Raw genomic sequence first — 25,318 nt, 5'->3', positions numbered from 1 at the left:
AGCTTTGGCTTATTATAATGATCAAATACATTATTCAATAATGGAATCATTTTATCTATGAAATAAAAGATCTAAGGCTGAAACCTTACCTTAATATTCAATATGCATTCTATTTTCACATTACTTAATTCCAAGATGTACACATGGGTCCAACAAACAAAGCAACTGATCAGGATTCGCCCATTTCATCCCTCTGAACAACCTGATTGTATCTCTAAAGAGCAATTAGTTTTGGGTCTGAATTAAGGTGACATCTTATAGTTGTTGGTGACAAGGTGAGTAACACCAGCAATTTCAACTGCCTGCTGTGTTACAGAATGCAGGTGCATGCAGCTATATGCTCTGCCTATCTACTCCCTTTCTTTGTACTTCCCTATATTGCCTGCTCCCAAGAATTTTGCTGTGTACTTAGACTAGGATTCTTCCCTTCAAATTCCACATGATGCCCTATTTAGATCTCCCCCTTTTTCATTTCCACTAAATCTTCAGATTCCCTACACTGAAGCAACTTTTAGTCTGGAAGAGAACAGACTACTGCTTCTTCCAGAATTATCCATGCTGTTTCATCTGTTCTTCATGGAGGCTGCTGGGAAGCTAACACTAAGAAAGTGTTCAGCACAGCCCTGGAAGGACAGACAACTTGGCATAACACTTACTAGAATTAAGGAGAGGGAAACTGACACTAATTTATTAGAAAGTTGCAACTACTGTAGTTTGTTTATCAAATAAAAGTAGTTTTTGCAGTTCTTAGTTATTTTAATAGAAATGTTACCAGGTCACCCAATGCTGCTAAATTACAGATTACTATGATTTAAAAGAACACAATCAACTTTATAAAAATCACACTTTGGTCTGAATTTTTTGGACCTACTATTGCTACAAGCAACTCCTAAAATCAGTGAAAGCAATAAAAGAAAAAGTATTAGTGTTCATTGGGAACACTGTGAACAGGGCCGGCTCCAGGCACCAGCTTCTCAAGCCGGTGCTTGGGGCGGCCGCTCCGGAGAGGGGCGGCAGGTCCAGATATTTGGCAGCAATTTGGCGGACGGTCCCTCACTCCACCTGGGAGTGAAGGACCTCCCGCTGAATTGCCGCCGCAGATCGCAATCGCGGCTTTTTTTGTTGTTTTTGTTTTGTTTTGTTTTGGCTGCTTGGGGCGGCCAAAACCCTGGAGCCGGCCCTAACTGTGAATAGTCAGTTTCACCTATTCCTTGGTAGGTTTTTCACAGGAGAGAGAAAAATCTTTTTTTCTTTTTTAAATAAGGTAAGTGTGGTTGTAAAACCACAGACATTACCAGGGTGACCTGGGTCAGGTGTAATACTTAAAACTACTTAGCTTTTTTTAGAAATTGACTAAATTTTAAGTCAACAAGGAGGTCAGATTTTTTAGTCTACCAATTCGCAAATCCTAGAGTCACTTTAATTAGCAGCCCCTGCTCTATATTTATTAGTGTGATGCCATGCCTCCACTCTTGTCCAAGTACTAGTGCCATATTCTTCCCTTTAATGTGAGAAGTAGAGAGCAGAAAATAGAAGTAAAAAGTAAAAAACCTGAAAACAATACATTTTATTATATACATTGTCTATTGTTCCTATTGCAACTGCCAAAAATAAAAGAATGTAGTACTTAGTTTGATGTTACTAAGCCAAAAATAAAATTATGTGCTAGGGATATTGATTAAATGCTGTTAACTCACGCGATTAACTCAAAAAAATTAATCACAGTTTTCATCGCACTGTTGAACAATAGAATACCAATTTAAATTTATTCAATATTTTTGGATGTTTTTCTACATTTTTAGATATATTGATTTCAATTACAACGCTTGACAGTGTTCACTTTATATTATTATTTTGATTACAAATATTTGCACTGTAAAAATAGCAAGCAGAAGAAATAGTATTTTTCAATTCACCTCATACAAGTACTGTAGTGCATCAATCTCTTTATTGTGTAAGTGCAATTTACAAACATAGGTTTTTTTTGTTACATAACTGCACCCAAAAACAAAACAATGTAAAACTTTAGAACCTACAAGTCCACTCAGTCCTACTTCTTGTTCAGCCAATTGATAAGACAAATAATTTGTTTACATTTACGGGAAATAATGCTGGCAGCTTCTTATTCACAATGTCACCTGAAAGCAAGAACAGGCATTCGCATGGCACTTTTGTAGCCAGCATTGCAAGGTATTTACGTGCCAGTTATGCTAAGAGTCATATACCTCTTCATGCTTCAGCCACCATTTCAGGGGACATGCTTCCATGCTGAAGATGCCCATTAAAAAAAATAATGCATTAATTAAAATTGTGACTGAACTCCTTGGGGGAGAATTGTATGTCTCCTACTCTGTTTTACCCGCATTCTGCCATATATTTCATGTTATAACAGTCTCGGATGATGACCCAAGTACATATTGTTCATTTTAAGAACACTTTCCCTGCAAATCTGACAACATACAAAGAACGTACCAATATGAGATTTCTAAAGATAGCTACATCACTCAACCCAAGATTTAAGAATCTGAAGTGTCTTCCAAAATCTGAGAGAGACGAGGTGTAAAGCATGCTTTCAGAAGTTTTAAAAAGAGCAACACTCCAACGCAGAAACTGCAAAACCTGAACCACCAAAAAAGAAAATCAACCTTTCTGCTAGTGGCATATACTCAGACAGGGGTGAAAGTGAGCCGGTACTCGGTACCAGCAAGAACCCACATCGGCACATGTGACCCAGCCCACATTAAAGCGCTGCTGCGGCAGTATTTTAATGTCCCTGCCCCATTGCCCCTGCTCCCCCGCAGCCTCCGACGGGCGGGGGGGGGGGCAAAGGGAGCAGTTGCCCTGGGGCCGATTTAAAAGGGCCCGGGGCTCCAGACACTGCTGCCGCTAGCGCAGCAGCAGCTTCCGGAGCCCTGGGCCCTTTAAATCAACACGGGAGCCTTGGGCAGCACGGGCCAGGCAGCCTGAAAGGCCTGGTTGGGGGATGCTGACCCCCCAACCCCACCCCTTCTGCCTGAGGCCCTGCCCCTTCTGGGGGCCGGAGCCCACCCCCCGGCCCGTACCGGTAAGTGGCCTAACTTACTTTCACCCCTGGACTCAGAGGATGAAAGTGAACATGCATTGGTCCGCACTGCTTTGAATGGTTATTGAGCAGAACCATTATCAGCATGGACACATGTCCTCTGGAACGGTGGTTGAAGCATGAAGGGACATATAGTGAATCTGGCACATAAATATCTTGCAACACTGGCTACAACAATGCCATACAAATGCCTGTTCTCACTTTCAGATGATATTGTAAACAAGAAGGGGGCAGCATTGTCTCCTGCAAATGTAAACAAACTTCTTTGTCTGAGCAATTGGCTGAACAAGAAGTAGGACTGAGTGGACTTGTAGGCTCTAAAATTTTACATTTTTGAATGCAGTTATTTTTTGTACATAATTCTACATTTGTATGTTCAACTTTCATGATAAAGAGATTGTACTACAGTACTTGTAATAGGTAAACTGAAAAATACTATTTATTTTGTTTTTTACAGTGCAAATATTTGTAATCAAAAATAAATATAAAGTGAGCACTGTACACTTTATATTCTGTTGTAATTGAAATCAATATATTTGAAAATGTAACAAATATCCAAAACTATTTAAATAAATGGTATCCTATTATTGTTTAAACAGTGTGATTAATCGCGATTTTTTTAAATCGCTTGACAGCCCTATTATGTGCACATCATTCCAAAACTGCATCTCATACATCTACATGTTGTTGCAATATTTTGTTTAGCCCTAGCATTCACTTAAAGTTGCTTCATAAGCTTTTGGCGCAAAATTAATTTTCACTGTATGCATGTTCTGCAAAAAATATTTAGCTCCCTGGTTGTCTCCTTTTGTTTGCCCTCTTATAGCCCCACTTGCTTGTATGAGCTTAATGGTGTAGGATTGCTCTTAATTTCCTCCTTCTACTTTTTCCCCTCAGGGGGCATCTGCTCTCAAAGCAGCCAGTATATCTGCCATACCATGTGGATATCCAACAGCCTTTACTGTTTACTGTGATTGCTTTTCTCAACTCAAGCCACAATGCATGGAAACATACATCTGTTTTTTGAGAGCTGTTAGGGATCTGCAAACTAGCACCTTTGCTGCTTTTTTTTAAGCCAACTCAAACGTCATTATATCCAAAAATAAAACTTGCACATAAATCAATGCTAAAATAAATTTTAAATTAAGCCAATGTTTCATTTTGTGACTAAAAGCGTTTCCTGAAAGAGTATGATTATGAAAGCAAAGTTGATAACTTTTGTTTTGTTTTTACTGTACCTGGGCTCCATAGATATATTTATCCAACATCTTGCCTCCTATTGTTTGCCCCCCTATATCCCACACTTGAAGAGTAACATTCAAGTTTCCTGAAAAAGAAAAATATGCAGAAGCTGATTTCTTTGAAGACACTGATTTGATGAAGTTAGATGCAACTAAATTCAAAATGTAAACATTAAAGCAGTTGATACAATTCCAGCATATTTGTAAATACCTTTTACAAACATTTTCTTGTACATCTAATAAATATTTGGTCAAAATATGTAGACGAACAATCAACTGGGAAAAAAAGTTAATTCCTTTTAAATTATACTCATTAAGATCTAGTAAAAATATAGCTGACTATGAACCGCATCTCATTGTAAGTGTTCTTTGGAGGAGAAGAATTAGAATGGTATAAGGTACAATTTTCCTAAGTCAAAGTTTAATAATGTATTTTAGTGAAGCAATCTGAAAAGAAGCTTAACAAAACAAATCTTTATACCATAATAGTTGCATTGTCCTTTATTTCTAGTAATATCAACCTAACCACATATTTTAACTGCCGTGCGCCTGTTCAACTGTCTTAAACATTTAAAACCGGGATGCATGCACAGAGTAACTCTGTATTTAGGGAGAGCTGTTCCCAATACTACTATACAGTTAGGTGATTATAATGGAAATGCTAACACAATCCTATTTTCAGGGTACAAAATCCTTCCTCCTCTGCCCTCCCCCCTCCAAAGAGGCACTTAGCCATAAACCTGACTTGGCTTACAAATTCTCAGCCTCTAAGTTATTTTTTTTAAACCAATCAACAGACCATCCTTTTGGGTACTCAACTCTAAGTAACTTTAAATTCAGTTTTGAAGACCATTACTCTATACTGTAGATAATATTTTTTGTTTGTTCCACAACCCCTAAAAAAAAATCCAACAAACAGAAATACCAAAATGAATGATATGCTGAGAGGTAAAAAAAAAAAAAAAACATCTACAATCCATGCAGACCTGCCAAATCAATTATTCATATAGTTGTTAAAGTCCATTGTACCTAAAGAACTCAATGGTCCACTGAGCCATTTTTAGATGTAATGAAACAGATGCTGACATCCAAAGTGAGCAAATAGGAATCTAGCCAAACAATCCAAATTAGCACACAAAATACATACACACATAGATCTATGCCAAACTGTAACACATACACACACACGCGTGCATAACTTGACGGTCATCTTTTATGATCAGGTAACTTCTACAGTACAAAACTGATTGTCAGGAAGCATCAGACTCTAGTACAGTAAAGTTCAATACAAATTTTCACTGATCTAAGTACAATGCATGCATTAATAATACTTTGTATGCATACAAAACTATAACTTCCAATTAATTTTTATTTCTAGACAAAAATGCAATAAAGTGACAAATTCCACATAAGTCAAATCTAACATTTCTTAACTCATACCAATAGTGTGGTATGTAATGGGGGAGGAAAGAGCAAAATATTATGGGTTACAGAGAGAATTTTAGCCTTAAATTTGATATTTATCATTGTATTACGAACTTTATGTTCTTGAGCAAAATGTTATCTATTCACCCATAAAAAAACAGAGCATTTACATGTAGAACATTAAATTAATTACACAAGTGAATATCACTTATCGATGAAAATTTATTCTACTGCTCTGTGACAGTACATAGTAAATTACAAACATGTACATGGATATACTGTGCTTGGGCTACAAAGTGTAACAATTACATTTTTATAACGCATTTTGTTTTCCTTTGGTTAAGTGTTCCTACTTTTTAGCCAAATCTTTTAAAATTGGTACGTATGTCTCAGATGTACAGGAATATTTCATGTACTTACTAAAAGATTCAATCTATGCGGAATACTAAAAACAAGCCTTACTTATTAATCTGTTTTTAAATTTATGAAATCCCCTTCTTAAAGACAAAGAATATCTATGGAAACAGTGCATTTATGTTCAATACTCAAAAATAACTTTTCACCTGTAATAAGAAACATATCTGTTTTCATAAGGCATTGACCAATTATTAATTGATGGGCTTTTAAAACTTAGAACATAAATCTATAGTGACTACAGATATACGTCTGTACATAACACATATGTGGCATGAACAAACTGGTGAATCAGCACGAGGAAGCAACTATGCTTCTTCAGTGGGTAACCAAATTAAATACACCCAAAAGCCCACCAAACAAGGCATTCTGCAGTGTTCTATATCTAACTTCATTGTATTCGTTCTATTGCCAATTTACCATTTCATTCATGCTAGGTATATGGATAGTATAACTTTTTAAAACAAGGAAATTTTAGAATCATCATTGTGTGTGTTAAAATGTTTCCACATTGATTACTATCCAATGTTGGAGACAAACACAAGTTATTGGGCTCAATACAGGGGTAACTGGGTGACCTTCTCTGGCTTGCGTTACACAGGAGGTCAGACTAGATGGTCTAGGTCTCTTATAGTCTTAAAAAATTATGAAATTTTCCCCTTCTATTAATATTATAGAAAATAAAATAATAAAATCTTGTTTGTCTAAATAAAGTTTGATTGTTTCATTCATGTTAAGGGGACTCCTGTCTTAAATTAAACTAGAGCAGTTACTGAAATTCATACTGATTATCTAGAGTGATACATTAGTATTAACCCTATACTGCTTCATATGTTTTTGCAAGATTATTCCATGTTGTGTAGTATCTATTTTGTGGTCAACTTTTTAGGATAGCTATGACAGTAGAAAAAAATCTGAACAATATGACTATTTAAAATTCAAATATCAGATATGGTAACATTAAATTTTACTTTTGGCATAAAATATATACTATCTACTGACCAATTTAAAGGAAGTGTATATTAACTCATGAGTGTCAATAGCAAAAAAGTTAACTATACATGAAGAAAAATGTCAACAGTTCACTTTTTACAGCTATAGTATGCTTTCTCTAAGCACCAAAATTAATGTACCAGTAAATAATTATAGCTGAAGAATTCCAGAGAAATTGCATAGAGTCCATTGATGACAAACAAGAAAATTTGAGTAGAGTTTTTTTGTTTGTTTATTCGTTTGTTTTACACACAGAGAGTAGAAAATGGCATGCAATGGGATGCAAAAAATGAATAAATGAGAACATAGTATATAGGTTGCTTTTGGTCTGAACTGAAGCCACTAAGAGGATTCAACAGTGACGTTTGTAAAAGTATGCTTGGTGCACTGGTTAACCTTAAAGTGCTGCACAGTCAAGATAAAACTAAAAACACAAATCTGCCCACTTCTTGTACTGAAGACTTAAAAAATCCTTTTCACAGTAGAACCCTGTTTACTGAACTGTACCCACAACCTCCCTGAAAGTATTTTGACTATGGCTCTTAAGAAGCTCTATCAGCAGAACCTCTGGCTAGCAGATACACTATTTTAAGCCATAAAATCTGTAGAGTGATTGCATCCAGACTTTACAGCATATTGGATCATGAAATATACTGAAATGGATCGATATTTGGAAAATAATTACCTGGAAAAAATTTCATAGAGAGAATTTGAGTAGCTGAACACTAAAAATCATATTGTTCATAATTAAACTAGTCAAAAATACTTGCAATGTGTATTAAATTGTTATTTTATTTCAGTCATCAACTGGTAAAATGTTATTCCACTTCTTACTGTAAAATTATATCAGTTACTAAAAAAATTGAAAAAAGTATAAGACTATACTGGATATACATAACATTCCAAAACAACATCTACTAATATTAAGTTACTATTTGTTTTTTAAATAAATCCTAATATATTTTATGGGGATAGAAAAATACATATTTCTGTTTGGTTTTAAAACGATCATTTCAATTTTGAAAAATCTGCTTACATTTAAAATCAAAACATAAGTTAGTGCTATTCCGAAGTCAGTTATCTACCACCTGTCCTACTAAAGAATGCAAACTAGTGCATGTTTTTCTACTGATATTTGCATACTTTTGTCTAGTTATATGAATTCACATTTAGAGAAATATTAATATCTTTGAATAAGCAAAACTAATATTTGCAATCAATACATTAAAAGAATCCATTTACTGAGGAAGTGCATTCCATAGTTACTTTTTGAACTTTAAATCCTTTCCCCCAAAAAATCTGACTTTTCCATAAAAATGTATCCCTCTAGAGACAAAGGGACCCAGTGAGAAACCAAGGGGAAAATGCATCTTTCTTGATATAAAATGTATTTCTATTTTTCAAACACAGAAATAAGAAAATATACATAGGCAGTCACCATTCTATATGTTTGGGTGTGATTTACACCTACACTCTTATTTTGAAACATAATAATTATGGAACATAACAATTATGAATGGGGACAAAAGTATGATACTTCTCCAAGTTTTCCACCCCAAAAGAATATTTAGAAACCCAATAATGTACTAATAGCTTCTGTATGTTTAACAGCTGGAAAAAACCTTGCAAAAAGTTCTGAGCATACACGCTGCATGATTTGTGTACACATTCCATTTACAAGTGCTGCTGTAAGTATTCTGCATACTTATATTTCTAGAAGAGCAGGCAGGACAATAAAAAAATTACTGTATCCATTTTATACAAAAATAAGCACACAGAGTTGGAATATGTGTCAAGTCATACACAAAAGAGTACAGTGGAATAACTAATAAAATAATCTTGAAGAACATAATCCTTTTATGTATTCCTGCTTTCTATATCACTTGGGGGGGGAAATTATTGCCAGTTATTTCTAATTATTATGTTATAATTTTAAGAAAATAACATTCAGAACACTGCATGTTTTCATGGAAGATTGCAGATTTCATTTCTAGTTTGCTACTTGTATGTTACCAAAATAAAGATAGAACTTGCCTCAACTTTATCATACCTGATTGCAACTTAATACTTAAAAGTGCTTTTTCCAGCTTTAATTTATTAAGCTCACCAGGGTAAATTGTTTTTAATGGAATACTTTCATGCTTACAAATTGAACAGCCACAATGAATGAATAGTTCTTTTTATACCCCCCAATTGTTCAGAAACAAACTTTAAGCACTAACCATTCTTTTTTATTATTTTTTGCATTTTCCATGCAGTGTGTGCAACTGGCATCTAAATAGTTTCTTTGCCGTCGTGAACTGAAACATCTTGAATGCTCAAACTGTATTTTTATGAGTGCCGAGGGACCTTAAATTTTAGTGGTCTATTAAATGCCAGCAATTTCATGCTGCCTTGCATAAAACAGCATTCACATATTAGAGCACAGCGATTCCATAGGTACATTATACTTCTTCCCCACAACCCAAATACAAGTTCAGTGTATTTTATCTAAAAAATTAGATTTCAAAATGCAAAGATATTTTCAGTTAATACATAGTTATATTTTGTTTATGTTGTGTATTATACTACTATCCACTTGAAGAGGTTAATCTTAATAGGTATATCAAAAAGTAATATTTTTTTAAAATGTGGCTAATAATGGTTTTAAGAAAATAACAATGTTTTATCTTTAAAGAAATAAGCAACCAATACACAATCCTTTTTCACTTAGTGTCTACATAATAAGAAATCGGAGAGAAACTACCCTCAATAGCCAAATTAATTGTTCTATTTAAAAACATCTGCATGAAAAGCACTAGCTTACGTTATGTATTTCATTCTCAAGACCTTGTCTCTGCAAGTTTTACTATTGCCACCACTTTCAATCTAAGACTCTTTATTCTCTTACCTGGTAATGTTATTCTTTTCAAAAAGAAGTCCAGTCCTACAGTCTGTTTGTACTGTTTCCCAAAAGCTTCCTGGGCAAAACGTGTGGCTAAAGACGTCTAAAAACAGAACCATATCAAATTATTTGGTTTTTTAAAGGCTGCAAACCCAATTTAAACCAGTCCTAAATCTTATAAAACAAAGGTAAGCAATTTTTTAATCAATGCCAGCTAACAATATTCTCTCATGGCAGACAAGCATTCTGGCCAGCTTAAAATATAATAAAAGTAGATGATAATGGCAAGTTATGTCGGTAAAAAACAAAGAGTAAAACATTCAGCATGCTTCCTGTACATTTTAAAAATATTCTGATATTAAAAATGCAGAATTGTCTTACATTTTTAATTGAGTGCCAATAGTGCACTCTGCTCCATACAAACATAAGGTGACATGGTCCTTACCTCATAGGGCTTACAATTGTTAAAAAGAAAGTCCTGATTTCTACAACATGGGACCATGTACACATCACTAATCACAAACCTTCAACACTGGACAACTACTCTCACACAGATCCACCCTGCAACTCTGTATGGTTGCAGGAATCTACTTCCTGCACAAGAGTTGCAGGATAAGTGCCTACATGGGGACTAACCTAGTGCCAGATCGTGCATTTATATGCCTATTGAGACTACAGACATGAAGTTTTGCATGTATTGTGTCAAATAATATGTTGGAAATTGTTTTCCTAGTGTTAAATTTCACAAAGTTATGTCATCATGAATGTACACTGATACATAGAGCTGCCTTTTGAAATAACAGAGATCTCTTACTTTTTACTAGAAACCTCAAAAAGGGCATGCTTCTAATGACTTTAATATGCAGAAAGTAACAAAGTATGTATTTTCTGTTTCTTCATGACCAGTTGTAATCCATTCATCAAAGGCAATAAAAATACATGATATAAAGTAAAAAGGATACCAAAAAAACAGAAAACACCAGTTATATGAATTCCTAGAACTGCTGAAAAAATAATGTGATGCCTTAAAAATTAGTGTGATGTTGCTAAAAGAATGTATCCTATATCAAATCATTGCCAAGCATTTATCAGTCTCTTGTTAACATGACATCTAAAAACGGCAGAAATTAGCCATATTTCTGCCTCTATTTGTACGAAAAAAAATATCAGGTAACAGCTTCACAAAGCCCCTACACTGCCAGAGACTGACATCCAAAGTGAGCAAATAGGAATCTAGCCAATCTTTAAATAAAACACTGAATGACATCAAGTGTTATTAAAAACGAGTAGTAGAGGATATCCAGTTAACATACAATACATTACAATAATACAAATAGTCCTGTTACTGTAAACAGACATGTTACACTACTAACGTTAAAAAAAAAAAAAAAGAGTGAGAGAGGCATTGTAACGCTTGCTCTTTTTCTACAACAGCTTGTACCCCTTTTCATGAGATGTTATTTATACACTACCACCACCAAAGGACTCCACAATTAAGAATCAAGCATGAATAGGGAAATACTGAAAAGTTATTTGTGAAGGAAATAATACAAGACTTAATAGTTGCTTGATTGTATCATTCATATTCCCACCACTGTCAGGGATTAATAGGTGTCTTGAACACAGAAGATATTTATAAACCTGATCCAAAACCCAATTAAATGAATGGGAATCGTTTAATTTACTCTAGTGGACTCAGGCCCATAGAGAATTAAGAAAAGAAATGAAAACAAGCAAACTATAATTAAATAAACATATTCATGCCATTTGTACCACATTTGGCAGTGAAAAGGTTGAGGATCACAGAGGATGAGAATCCATCTACCACCACAAAGCTATCTGACAATTATTTTTAAGTACATATTCAAAATAAAATTCAGTAAAAATTTTGATTGGAGTACCGCTAACTCATTCACATTATTTTTGTAATCTAACACTGAGCATTTGATCATTTAAAAAAAAAAAATCTATCACCAGTTCAGATGTAGGCAAGTATCAACAAAGTGCAGAAGTGCACTATATAGGCCCTCTTTTCCTGTAAACTGAATGTTTAATTACAAAATAGGAACTTTTCTCTTGTAATTTCCCCTTTCATTAGTGAATAACAACTAGCACCTGGGATGCAGAACAAAATATAAACCCTATAATATGGTCAGATTTGGAAAATATAAAATCCTAATTTAAATCCATGATAAATAAGCAAACCCTCCCCTGTTTTAAGGATACAGTAAATACTAACTTTATCACTCTGTGACACTTGATATTCCCAAAAGGTTTCTAGGGGTGTTAATAAAAATAAACACCACATTCAATTAACAGCCAACCAATAAGAGCAACAAGTAATCAACAGCATGGCAAAGTTCTCTTAAATAGCTTTCCTCCACTCTCCTGAATGCAAAGGAATTTATTGCAGAAAATCATTGACTAACTCCTTTTTTAATTTTTTTTAATGAACGTTAGCGCTCACGAAAGGTGTAGGATTGCCAGCCCTGAAGACTGGAGTTCTCTATTCATTCACAGAACAAGTATTTATCCACAAGAACACTGACAGCAGCAGTTCAAGTCCTCTACACATGGAAAAGTTGTCTCCATGCCCATTCAGGTCCATCCACAATGCAAAAGCTCCCTACGATCCTAAAATTGCTCTCTAGAGGGGTTCTTGAGAAAGGTTTTAGGTAACAATTTTGGCAGCAGCCGTGGCCTGTGTGGTCAAGGTAAATTATTTTCCATTCCAATGGTTGATGAAAGCCATCTAGCTCAAAAAAAACATTTTCTGTGACAATTTTAAACAAGGTTTTCCCCATCCAAAAAGTTTCATTAATCTAGAGAACAATTTTGTAACATAGACTGGGTCTCATTCCATGACTTCTCTACTATGACTGCCAACCATTGTGTTGATTAGACTCTCTCTTTATTTAGGCCCCAATTCAGCAAAGCATTTAAGCACTTGCCTAAATACAAGCATATGCATAAGTGCTTTGCTGAATACGGATGGCTGACTGAATCTGGGTCTTAATATATATATGCCTGATAATATTTATTAAGCAGCCCAGTCCCTCCCCTTTCAGCTAAAGTTCTTGGCTTGCTGAATTAGCAATTCATATAATTAAATCATAAAAGTATAAGAACCACAAAGAGCTTAAAAGCCAAAGCAGCAGTTTTAACAATGAGTGATTTGGGGGGAGTTCCCTACAAAACAAGAATACAGTTTCACCTAAGGGGTGAAGCAGAGGAGAAGACTACTTGCTTATATTTTTAGATCAATCACCAACTAGTTGTATCAGCTGTGCTGGAAATTGTCCATAAATCGTCCTGAAAAAGAGCTCTCCAGCTCAAAAGCTTGTCTCTTTCACAACAGAACTTGGTCTAATAAAAGATACTACTTTGTCTCTCTCATATCCTGGGACAAACAAGGCTACAACGCCACTGCAAACATCCATTTACAGACAAACAAACAAAAAAAATCAGACTATGTCTGAAAAAAAAGTTGCCAGCTGTCAAATGTTAGATAGCAAGTCATGGTATATGCAATGACATCCATACAGTGTCAGTCATGCTTTCTTACCAGCCATTTTGTGGGTATTTGTAGAGCAGGAGTAGGAACTTCCCAAAGGCTGCCCTACTTGCCTTTTCCTCCCTAGGAGGTAAATTTTTCAGAAGTGCCAATGGAATTTTGGCTTTTACCTCTGGATCCAACAATAAGGTCTTCCATCAAAGGTTTCCACTTTACCAAACCCACTGAGAATTCACTATCACCATCCAAAAATTAATCTGTATCCCCTCTCACCCCACCCCTTCCAGTTTATCATGTCAACTCTCTATTTATAGTAACAATCCACACTGGACCACAATCTGCACCAGCACCAGATTGTAAGAATCTTAGGTGCACAAAATGACAGGAAACTGTAGGGCAGAAAATGCTTTAATTTTTGTACTGGTTATGAAGTAACTCAAATATGGATAACTTTTCATTGAAGAAAGTATAGTTTATAAAAACACACTGATCTAAAATTTTGCTTATTCCTAGTTTACACAGCAAATAATTTTATAATTTCGATTTTTTGCCCTTCCTACTCCACTGCAACCCAACAATGAAAAACTGTCCTTTAAAAGGAAAAAATGGCTGATAAATGTTTACAGACAACCTATTTATTTTCACTATTTAGATTTGCAAGCCTGAATATGACTCTCTGAATAGTTTCTCCATCTGCAAAATGGAGACTACGATAGTAATCTACATTACAGTGGTGGAGTGAAATTTAATTAATGTTTATAAAGCAGTTTGCGATCTTCAAATGAAAGGTGCTACAGAAGTACAAAGTATTAGGTGGGTAGTGAGGCTATAAATGCTAAATACTTTTTAGCTAGAGAAGGAAATTCCAGTTCATTAATGGCTGAAAATAGTTATGTGATGAGCAAGCCAATATTTACTTCCTCGGAGATCAACAATAATGAAGTCTGAAATTATGGTGATCATTGAGGTTGTAGAATTTGAAAATAGCGTCTCACCACCCACAGGTCAATTCAAAATTAAAAAAAAAAGGGGAGGGGGGAAAGGTTTGATAGACACACCAGAAAGATCCAGGAGCAATGCACATTTGAGAAGCCCATCTCAAAGCTGATGTAGGGGAAGAGGGTTTTAGGTAAGGGGATGGTACATTTCTGCTGCTCTACCCACCCCCATGACCTTTATTTTTCCAAGACCTCCTTGTCCATGAATAGCTCCAGAACTTAGTTCCATGGAGAGAGACAGCTTTCCCGAGCAGCAGCAGAGCAAAACTAGTGTGGTTTTTGTTAGTTTCACTACTGCCATGTTTCTCAACATGCAAACCAATGAGTGTGTGGAAAGATGTAGAAGAAGCATCCAGAGACTGACACCATTTTTTCAATCTATAATAATGTCACTAATTTAAAAAAAGTTTGATTTAGTTTCTGGAGGGGAGGGGTTTGACAAAAACTCTGGTTCCTGAAGTTTGTTCCCGTCTTTCTTTCCCTACTCTTCCTTCCTATAAAATAAAGTCTTTTCTTTTATACTGCTGTTTATTTTTGCTTAACTCAATCCTCCTTTTCTGGTTTAATCTGTTTTCCTTATTTTTGTCGAACTCATTCTAACCTTTTTTTAATCACCATTTTTTCCTCGGGTCGTGCACTGTTTTCCCTATTTTTTTCTTTTTAATATTTTCTTAGCATTTTTTTTTAATTTTAATCTTTTCTTTATTTTCTCCATTTTAGTATACTGTTTTTCTTCTGGTCTGTGTCTTTGTATTTCTATCCGTTGCTCCTCCCTTTCTAGCATGCTGTTACCCTTACTCCTCTCCTCCAGGAGCAGCACTTCCACTCAAGTCAACCTGATTTAGACTCCCCAGCTACCCTGAATCATTCCCATTTCCCTTGCCACCCTGCCACATCACCAGTCAGGGTTAGCCCATCCATCCCTCCATCTCCATCTATGGAGGGGTTGGCGGGCCTAATCTGAGTGGCATTGTGACACCATCTGACAGGTCTCAATGCCACTGCTGTGCACGGAGTGCTAGGTGGGCTCACTGTCCAACCTTCCCCTCCAGGTCTCATCCTTCAGCACCCCCACTACACTCTTGTGTATGTTTATGTAGCAAAAAATACACTACATGACCTTTCCATGACTTCCATGAGGTTTTTTTCCCAACACCTCTGTCATGAAATTTTCTAAAAAAGTGAATGGGAGTGAAGCACTGCTCCCTGCCTCATGAATTGGGACACTACTGGGGAAGAGAAATGGAAACACTGTCCTGGACTGGAACTGCCATGAAGCTGTCTGAGCAGTTTCGTTTTTAAACTACGGCCAGCAGTTCCACGGAGTTTGAATCCTTCCCCCTCTCTCCCAGGCATGACACCAGAAGACATGCAAGTTTGCTGCCTTCTTGTAAGCTGGCTGAATCATTGTTCCTCGAGAGGCAGGAGACCAGTGTTGCCATTGGTGGCCTGGAGGAAGAAAAAGAAAATATGAAGCTCTGGATCTCAGAAGGGAATGAGGGAATATATCTTCTGCCACTATTCCCATTCCTCTCCATTGACTGAAGATAGATCATAGCTCCTGCAGAGAGAGGAATGTGTACAGTAAATGAGGGCTGAGTATGTGTGCAAAGGAGGCTGGATGAGAAATATACACAAGAGGGAGATTGGATGGGGGTAAAGACACTTATGCTTATACACACACTCTTTTAAGAACTAGGGGGAACAAGTGACAACACAGGAGAGGGATGGTTTGGTCTTAAGAGGTCTCCAAATGCACCTGAACTGGCCCCAAGGCTGTATTTCCGCCCCCCCCCCCCCCCTTCAGGTTGTCAGACCTCTTTTACTTTCGCAAGATTTTCCTGCAAGGCCCAAAGGTGCAACTGGGCCTTCTAGGCATCAACATTGCTGAAAGAAGCCTCTCTAATAGCACTATATAGGCTAGGAGGGAGTGCAGGGATTTAGAGCAATCAACTTTTTTAATTGCTCCGCTCTGGCTCCGCTCCAGGCAAAAACCCACTGCTCTGCGCTCCAGCTCCAAGCTCCGCTCCAAAGCTCTGAGTGTGAGGAAAGCAAAGCAGCCCCCATCAATGTAAACTGCACTCAGGCAAAAGCAGTTGAATGTCAACCATACGATTCCCAGGCACAGCAAAGGATTAAGGGATGCAACCAGGAAAAAACATCAAAATGCACCAATGCTTGTAATTTCAGATACGGTAAGAGGTCACGCCATAAGGTACTGAATAGCAGTAGTGAAAAGGACTTCTTAGTTTGATTTGTATACTGGGAAAGCTAAAGCAAAAGACTAGAACTATCTTGAGCATTTATAATACACTCCTTAGATTGTCACTTGGAATTATTTGTCCACTGATTCAAACATAACACTACTTTCATGGTATAAAAGGTTTTCTTTACAACCATTAGAGCTAGATACTCCTTTCTTTAAATTAAAGAGTAAAGTCTATATTGAGCCACATGCCTTTTTCACCACACAGAATTTTCCTACTTATCAATGGAAAGCAGATTTTCCAACACCTGCAAATTACATGAAGTCTTGGTTTTTCACCTGAAATCATATGTAGACCAGTTATTCTGTGTCCGAACTTTTAATTTCCTACTAGAAAGTTAGTAACAAAGGAGAAATTGTACTTTTGAAATTCACATTCATGATGGAGATTATCATGTATGTCTCATTAATACATTCAAAATATGTGTAATAATACATACACTGCGGAGTCCTTGTGCCACTTTAAAGACTAACAAATTTATTTGGGCATAAGCTTTCATGGGATATAATCCACGTCATCAGATGCATGGAGTGGAAAACACAGTAAGCAGGTATAAATATATAGCACATAAAAAGATGGGAGTTGCCTTCTCAAGGTGGGGGGGCGTCAGTGCTAATGAGGCCAATTCAATTAGGGGGGAAGTGGCCCATTCCCAGCAGTTGACAAGAAGGGGTGAGTATCAACAGAGGGAAAATTATTTTTTGTAGTGACCCAGCCACTCCCAGTCTTTATTCAGGCCTAATTTGATGATGTCAAGTTTGCAAATTAATTACAATTCTGCAGTTTCTCGTTGAAGTCTGTTTTTGAAGTTTTTTTGTGGAAGAATGGTGACTTAAGTCTGTTATTAAATGTCCAGGGAGATTGAAGTGCTCTCCTACTGGTTTTTGAATGTTACAATTCTTGATGTCTAATTTGTGTCCATTTATTCTTTTGAGTAGAGACTGTCCGGTTTGGCCAATGTACATAGCAGAGGAGCATTGCTGGCACATGAAGGCATACATCACATTGGTAGATATGCAGGTGAACGAGCCCTTGATGGTGTGGCGGATGTGGTTGAGTCCTATGATGGTGTTCCTTGAATAGATATGTGGACAGAGTTGGCAACGGGGTTGGTTCCTGGGTTAGTGTTTCTGTTGTGTGGTGTGTAGTTGCTGGTATTTGCTTCAGGTTGGGGGGCTGTCTGTAAGCGAGGACTGGCCTGTCTCCCGAGGTCTGTGAGAGTGAGTGAGGGATCATCCTTCAGGATAGATTGTAGATCCTTGATGATGTGCTAGAGACGTTTTAGTTGGGGGCTGAAGGTAATGGCTAGTGGCATTCCATTACTTTCTTTGTTGGGCCTGTCCTGTAGTCTGGGTACCCTTCTTGCTCTGTCAATCTCTTTCTTCACTTCACCAGGTGGGAACTGTAGTTTTAAGAATGCCTGATAAAGATCCTGTAGGTGTTTGTCTCTGTCTGAGGGATTGGAACAAATGTGGTTGTATCTGAGAGCTTGGTTGTAGACAATGGATTGTGTGATGTGGTCTGGATGAAAGCTGGAGTAGTATGGCGGTCAGTAGGTTTCTGGTATAGGGTGGTGTTTATATGACCATTGCTTATTTGTACTGTAGTGTCAAGATAGTGGATCTCTTGTGTGGACTGGTCCAGGCTAAGGTTGATGGTGCGGTGGAAATTGTTGAAATCCAGGTGGAATTCCTCATGGGCCTCCTTCCCATAGGTCCAGACTTCAATGAGAAACTGCAGAACTGGAATTAATTAGTAAACTTGACACCATCAAATTAGGCCTGAATAAAGTCTGGGAGTGGCTGGGTCACTACAAAAAATAATTTTCCCTCTGTTGATACTCACACCTTCTTGTCAACTGCTGGGAATGGGCCACTTCCCCCCTAATTGAATTGGCCTCGTTAGCACTGACCCCCTCCCCCCCACTTGGTAAGGCAACTCCCATCTTTTCATGGGCTGTATATTTATACCTGCTTACTGTATTTTCAACTCTGTGCATCTGATGAAGTGGGTTATATCCCATGAAAGCTTATGCCTAAATAAATTTGTTAGTCTCTAAGGGTACATCTACACTACCGGGGGGAGTCGATTTAAGATACGCAAATTCAGCTACGTGAATAGAGTAGCTGAATTCGACGTATTGCAGCCGACTTACCCCGTTGTGAGGACGGCGGCAAAATCGACTTCTGGGGCTTTTTGTCGGCGGCGCTTACTACCACCTCCACTGGTGGAGTTAGAGCGCCGATTCGGGGATCGATTGTCGCGTCCCAACGGGACGCGATAAATCGATCCCCGAGAGGTCGATTTCTACCCGCCGATTCAGGCGGGTAGTATAGACCTAGCCTAAGATGCCACAAGGACTCCTCGTTGTTTTTACTGATACAGACTAACACGGCTACTCCTCTTTGAAACCTGAATACATACACTATGAGCACTTTTTGTTGCAAGTAAAGATCAGGTCTTATTGTCTTCTTTGGTGCATAGTGACCTGTGCTTTGCCTTATTTGGCTCTATACTGGTCATGGACTTCATGTAGTCCACAATTCTGTAACCATGTTATTTGTTAATTACATTCCTAACCTTCAGAGAAAGAAAACCTTGAAAACGTGAACCAAAATTAAAACACCACACTGGTGACTTCCCATAGCCTGAAATAATAGTTCTGACAGATATAAAGTTGCCTCATTTGTGTCAGTAGTCTAGTAGTTTTTGAAACCTTAAGAACACAACTTGAATAGCAACATAGGTCACTGTTGATTATTTCGGCAGCAACATCCAGCTAGTATGTTTGTCCCTGAACCCCAGATTCCCTCCCTCTGCCTTGCCAGAACCCCAAATCCCTTCCCAATGCCTGTCCAGATGCCAAAATCTGCCGCTTCCCCCAACAACTTCTATGTTGTTACTATACCTTGCCAACACAAAGTGTGCAACATACTGAAAGTATGGGAACAATATAGGATAAATTGGCTTTAATGTCAAAATAAACACCACAAAGGCCTGTAGTGATTGTATTATTAGCTTTTACCTTTATTAAGGACTTTTATACTTGAAGTTAAGCCAGTCTAGAATTCCTAGTTTCCCGCTTCAGAGAGTGGCAGGACGCCCCAGGGACCTTGCCAGAGTTTGGGTGCCGATTGCCAGCGGGTGGGAGGGAGGATGTAGGAGGCTACTCGGAGTCACTGCTCCTTACGTCCCACAAGGCAGATGGGGTTGGCCACTGTCTTTCTTGGGGGGCTGCGCTGTCTGACAGCGGGGAACCCTCATCTCTGCCATTCGCTGCCCCCCAGAGGTCTCTAGAGACCCGGCCGGAGATCGTTGGTCTCCCGGGGACGTGGTTAGGGACAACTGCCGGTCCGGCAGCCACCGATCATCGCCGGTCAGTCACTGGCCAGATACGGCGACAACGACAGGCGCGACAGACACTAGTGACGGGGGCAGGGGCGTGGCTGTTTGAGCTACACGAGCCGCACGCGCTGCTAGTCGGGGCCAGCTGGGGGACGAAGTAGGCGGGTCCGGTGCGGGGGCGGGGCCCGCACCCGGGGGACATTCCGCGGCGGGAGGGGACAGAGAACATCCCGGGGGGGGTGCAGCCCCGGCAGCGAGAAGCGGGGGCAGACGGGCCCCGGCACTGACCTTGCCGGAGGTGCCGTCCCCCAACACCACTAGCTTGATCTGCCGGTCGGGACTCTCCTCCTCCGAGTCCGACATGGTCCCTGCGCCCGGCGGGGCGGGGAGCGAGTGCCGCACTCACGAAGCCGCTACCGGCACAGAGGCCGGAGCCGCCATCTTTCCTTGATGCGGCCGCTGTCACTACGGCCGAGTCTGGGCGAGACCACCGCGAGGCCGAACCGGAGGAGGAAGAGAGAGACTGGGCGGCGGACCCAACGACTGCTCCCCGGCAGGGGAATCAGCTCGCCGGGCCCCCCGCGTCCCTGCGCCCTCACAGCCTCTCTCCCCCTCCCTGCGCGATAGTGGCTTGGCCTGGAATTCTGAGAGTTTCAATGGTTTAATCCCTTGGTGACGCCCAGCGTGGTAACTAAGGACCGCGGGGTGAAAGGTCACACTCACAGGGCGGGGAGCACCATAACTAGCTCCTCCTTCTCCCTTCCCCAGGGGGCGGGGCTTAGGGGATTTTCCGCCCTCTGCTCCCTCAGAAAGGCACGCGGATTCTTTGCCCTCTGCTCTGGAGGGGGCGGGGCATGAGTATCCCTCCCACCGCTCAGGGACGTGGCGGCATCTACTCCCTTCTCCGAGCGCTGGGCGAAGGGAGGGAGCCGGGGTCCTTTGCCCAGGCCGCGTGGAGGCCCCCCGCGTTGCCCAGCCCCAGGAAGCCGGGGAAGGAGCTACCTTGGGAGAAGGAATCGCGCCCCCAGGCCACCGCCTTTGGCGGAGTCCAAACGAGAGCGGGGCTGGAGCTGCCCCGAGGGAAATCAAGCAGGCGCCACCTTCCCCCACTTCTGTGCTGCTGCCCAGGCTGGGGAGCCGGGGCTGTAAGATCACTTCTCCCCTTTGTCTCAATGATTCAGAGGCGCGGCCCCAGGCGCTGAAGCGCTCCCAGGGGAGGCAGGCAGCCCCTCCCCAAAGAAGCAGTCCCTCCAGGCCCTGGGCTCAGGCCGTGTGTTTCTGGCTCCAGCCATCAAGGACTAACGAGCTTGTGAGGCACTGCTCCCCTACAACGCAGCTGAGCGCCTGAGCCAGCCCTTAACCCTTCTTCTGTGCAGGACGCAGGAAGGCCTCCCCCCGGGGGAAGCCATCAATCAGGGCCAAATTTGAATGGCATGGCGCCCCTGTGTGCCAGGACCCAATGCCTCTCTCTCGGGTTTGGCCCCTCTGTCATGCCAGCAGGGAAGGGGCTCCACAAGTACTCCACCAGCTCTGGTCAGGGGCCAAGGGGAGGCCTGCTGGTCGTCTCCCTCCTCCCCCCACTATACACTTGCCAAGTAGGTTCTCAGATGTGGGGGACATGGCCGGCTCTGTTCTAAAAAAGGGAGAGGTTCCTTTGTTCACCACCACCACCCCCTATTTCCGGCAGCTATGTGCATTGTGTACTGTGTTCTGACTGGAGAATCTTTGATGATGATGATGTAACAGGTTGGATCACAGAAACCCCCTTGGGAACTGCCAACTGATGTGCCACGACTACTTCTGCCTCTGCTTTCCCTGCCAGCTTGGGACTCCAGCACCCTGTCTTGTTGAGCCAGACACGCCAGTCTGCTCCAACCCAGACCCAGGGTCTGAAACACTTGCCCCAAAGCAGCAGACTTAACTGAAAACAACTTAAGAAGTGTTCCTGTCTTTAACACTAAGGCTACATCTACACTACAGGGGGGAGTCGATTTAAGATACGCAAATTCAGCTACGTGAATAGCGTAGCTGAATTCGACGTATCGCAGCCGACTTACCCCGCTGTGAGGACCGTGGCAAAATCAACCTCCGCGGCTTCCTGTCGACGGCGCTTACTCCCACCTCCGCTGGTGGAGTAAGAGCGTCGATTAGGGGATCGATTTATCGCGTCCCATCGGGACGCGACAATCGATCCCCAAGAGGTCGATTTCTACCCACCAATTCAGGCGGGTAGTGTAGACCTAGCCTCAGCTGCCCAACTCCCAATGGGGTCCAAACTCCAACTAAATCTGTTTTACCCTGTATAAGCTTTATACAGGGTAAACTCATAAATTGTTTGCCCTCTATAACTGATAGAGAGTTATGCACAGCTGTTTCCCCCCCCCCATTAATACATACTCTGGGTTTATAAATAAAAAGTGATTTTATTAAATACAGAAAGTAGGATTTAAGTGGTTCCAAGTAATAACAGACAGAACAAAGTGAATTACCAAGCAAAATAAAATAAAGCACGCAAGTCTCAAACTAGTACAGTAATAAAACTGAATACAGATAAAATCTCACCCTCAGAGATGTTTCAATAAGTTTCTTTCACAGACTGAACGCCTTCCTAGTCTGGACACAATCCTTTCCCCTGGTACAGCCCTTGTTCCAGCTCAGGTGGTAGCTAGGGGATTTCTCATGATGGCCACCTAATTTGTTCTGTTCCACCCACTTATATATCTTTTGCATAAGGCGAGAATCCTTTGTCCCTCTGGGTTCCCATTCTTCCTTCTCAATGGAAATGCACCAGGTTAAAGATGGATTCCAGTTCAGGTGACATGATCACATGTCACTGTAAGACTTCATTACCCACTTGCCAGCACACACGTATATAGGAAGACTTACAAGTAAAACAGAGCCATCTACAGTCAATGGTCCTGGTTAATGGGAGCTATTGAGGCTAGGTCTACACTACCCGCCTGAATCGGCGGGTAGAAATCGACCTCTCGGGGATTGATTTATCGCGTCCCATCGGGACACGACAATCGATCCCCTAATCGACGCTCTTACTCCACCAGCGGAGGTGGGAGTAAGTGCCATCAACAGGAAGCCTCGGAGGTCGATTTTGCCACGGTCCTCACAGCGGGGTAAGTCGGCTGCGATACGTCGAATTCAGCTACGCTCTTCACGTAGCTGAATTTGCGTATCTTAAATCGACTCCCCCCTGTAGTGTAGATGTAGCCTAAGATTCCAAACCACCATTAATTGTCCACACTTTGCACAACTACAATAGGATCTCAGAGTTATATTTCATATTTCTAGTTTCAGATACAAGAGTGATACATTTATACAAATAGGATGACCATACTCAGTAGACTATAAGCTTTGTAATGATACCTTACAAGAGACCTTTTGCATGAAGCATACTTTAGTTACATTATATTCACACTCATCAGCATACTTCCATAAAATCATACAGAGTGCAATGTCACAGATGATACATACACAACATGGATGAGGAAAATGCTCAGAACATCTATCTTCATTCTTTTCTTTATGGGCCTAGGTGAAAACACCTGTGCTGTCATATAAGTGTAAGTCAAAAACGGCTGAGAACTGACAAATTGGATGCTAACAGACTGTGAATCCTAGTGATTATTTAACATGGTGATACTCTAAACAAAAAGAGCTCTCAGCCCTGCGTGTAGGTATTTCCATTGCTTCACACTGACTCAACAGACATTCTAGGCTTCAGAGTTACAGTCCTGGAATCTTTTTATATAGACTGTGGTAGTGCCCAGAGACCCACTATTTTAGGCACTGTACAAACAGAATAAAGAATGTTTCCTGTCTCTAGACCTCTGTGATTTGCATAGCAGGCAGCTAGCTTGCATATTTGGCGATCAAAGAGGAGGCATTCCCATTGAGTGCATTGTAAGAAGCACATTTGTGCACCTCTTTAAAACATTCCTTTTTGAAAACTGATGGTTAAAATGGCATCTAAGGGTCCCATTTTCCATCTCACAATGATTTCCAGTAAAAATTTGCTCAGTTTACGTGCGGGTTTTTTTTGTTTTATTTTTTTTTTCTTACTGCCGCTCCTGCAGACTCAGCCTGGGATCTGAGAGCTAATCTGGGTTCTTGTATGTTATTACTAATAATGAAGATTCAGTGGCAAGGATGTATTGGTCCAGAATACATGGGATGCTGACTAGCTGGCAATTGTCCATGGTCTGGCCTGTATTTTTGCCTAGTCTACATGACCACTTCATAGTACAATACCCTGCAAACCACCGGGAGATAAACTAATGCTAAACCCCACAGGAAGACTGGGAATCTGAGTTTCCTGATGATAATACCGAGGTCTTATACAGCGGTCTTCATCAATAGATCACAAAGTGATTCATAATCTTCCTTGTGTTTATCCTTATAATGCCATATGAAGTAATGACATGTCAGTCTTTTCAACTTTGGCAATTTACAACATACCAGACCTTAACATCTCCTTATTCCAATTACATTCTTGCTTCTTTCTTTCAACTTCAATTCCAGCCTGATTTCTGCAGCCACTATCTTGAAAACTGTTAGAAGTAGATCTAATGCTGTATACCATTTGAAATGTATAATCCCATATTTCAAATGGAGCATTACTCTAACACTGGGCTTGTGAGACTAGTGGTTGGTGAAATCATATTTGAACAACAAATTTTGGTTAGAAAAAAACAGTAATCAAAATTATCTGATTTTTAAGTACAGGCACCATCTAATCTCCCCCCCTCCCCAGTGGTTTTCTTGTCAATGAATGTTATGTAACATTTGTTTATATCAATATTTGTACCTGGATGATGATTCTCTCTGTTCTGGTATCAACATAAACACTTCTTGTTTGCCTGTTCAAGAGTAGTTACAGCTGCCCAATTAGCTAACTGGCAAAAATGTTGGATCTTGTCAACACTGGGATTATTAGCCACTGGTGTAGCCACACTGATGTTGCTGCACTCGTACCAACCCTTATTGTCAGTGTGGTGTACTGATGTAAGCAGCATCAGAACAAATCAGTGCTTACGCCATTGCACCACATCTGTTAGGGGTTTGCACTGATGCAGTTACGTCCATGTAGCCACTTGGTGGATAACAAAAAACAACAACATTAGACAAGGCCTTAGGATGGGGG

At 40.1% G+C, this 25,318-nt stretch overlaps 1 protein-coding gene across 3 annotated transcripts in view; it reads right to left on the bottom strand.

Annotated features, from left to right (window-relative positions):
- Positions 1 to 20,848, bottom strand: part of RAB28 (RAB28, member RAS oncogene family) — a 103,244-nt gene extending 82,396 nt beyond the window's left edge. Inside the window, exons 1-3 of one of the 3 annotated variants that reach the window (XM_034771738.1) lie at positions 20,452 to 20,848; positions 10,046 to 10,142; positions 4,321 to 4,409 (exon numbers count right to left, since the gene is read on the bottom strand). In XM_034771738.1, the coding sequence (XP_034627629.1) occupies positions 4,321 to 4,409; positions 10,046 to 10,142; positions 20,452 to 20,526 (261 nt within the window). In that variant the 5' untranslated portion in view covers positions 20,527 to 20,848. The remainder of the gene's footprint in view (positions 1 to 4,320; positions 4,410 to 10,045; positions 10,143 to 20,451) is intronic. The other 2 variants (XM_034771737.1, XM_034771739.1) reach the window with 2 other exon arrangements.
- Between the last annotated feature and the right edge of the window lie 4,470 nt (positions 20,849 to 25,318).

Source organism: Trachemys scripta, chromosome 5, assembly GCF_013100865.1.
Source record: "Trachemys scripta elegans isolate TJP31775 chromosome 5, CAS_Tse_1.0, whole genome shotgun sequence".
In the NCBI taxonomy this organism is placed as follows: Eukaryota; Metazoa; Chordata; order Testudines; family Emydidae; genus Trachemys; species Trachemys scripta.
This window is presented reverse-complemented; position numbering and strand designations above follow the sequence as displayed.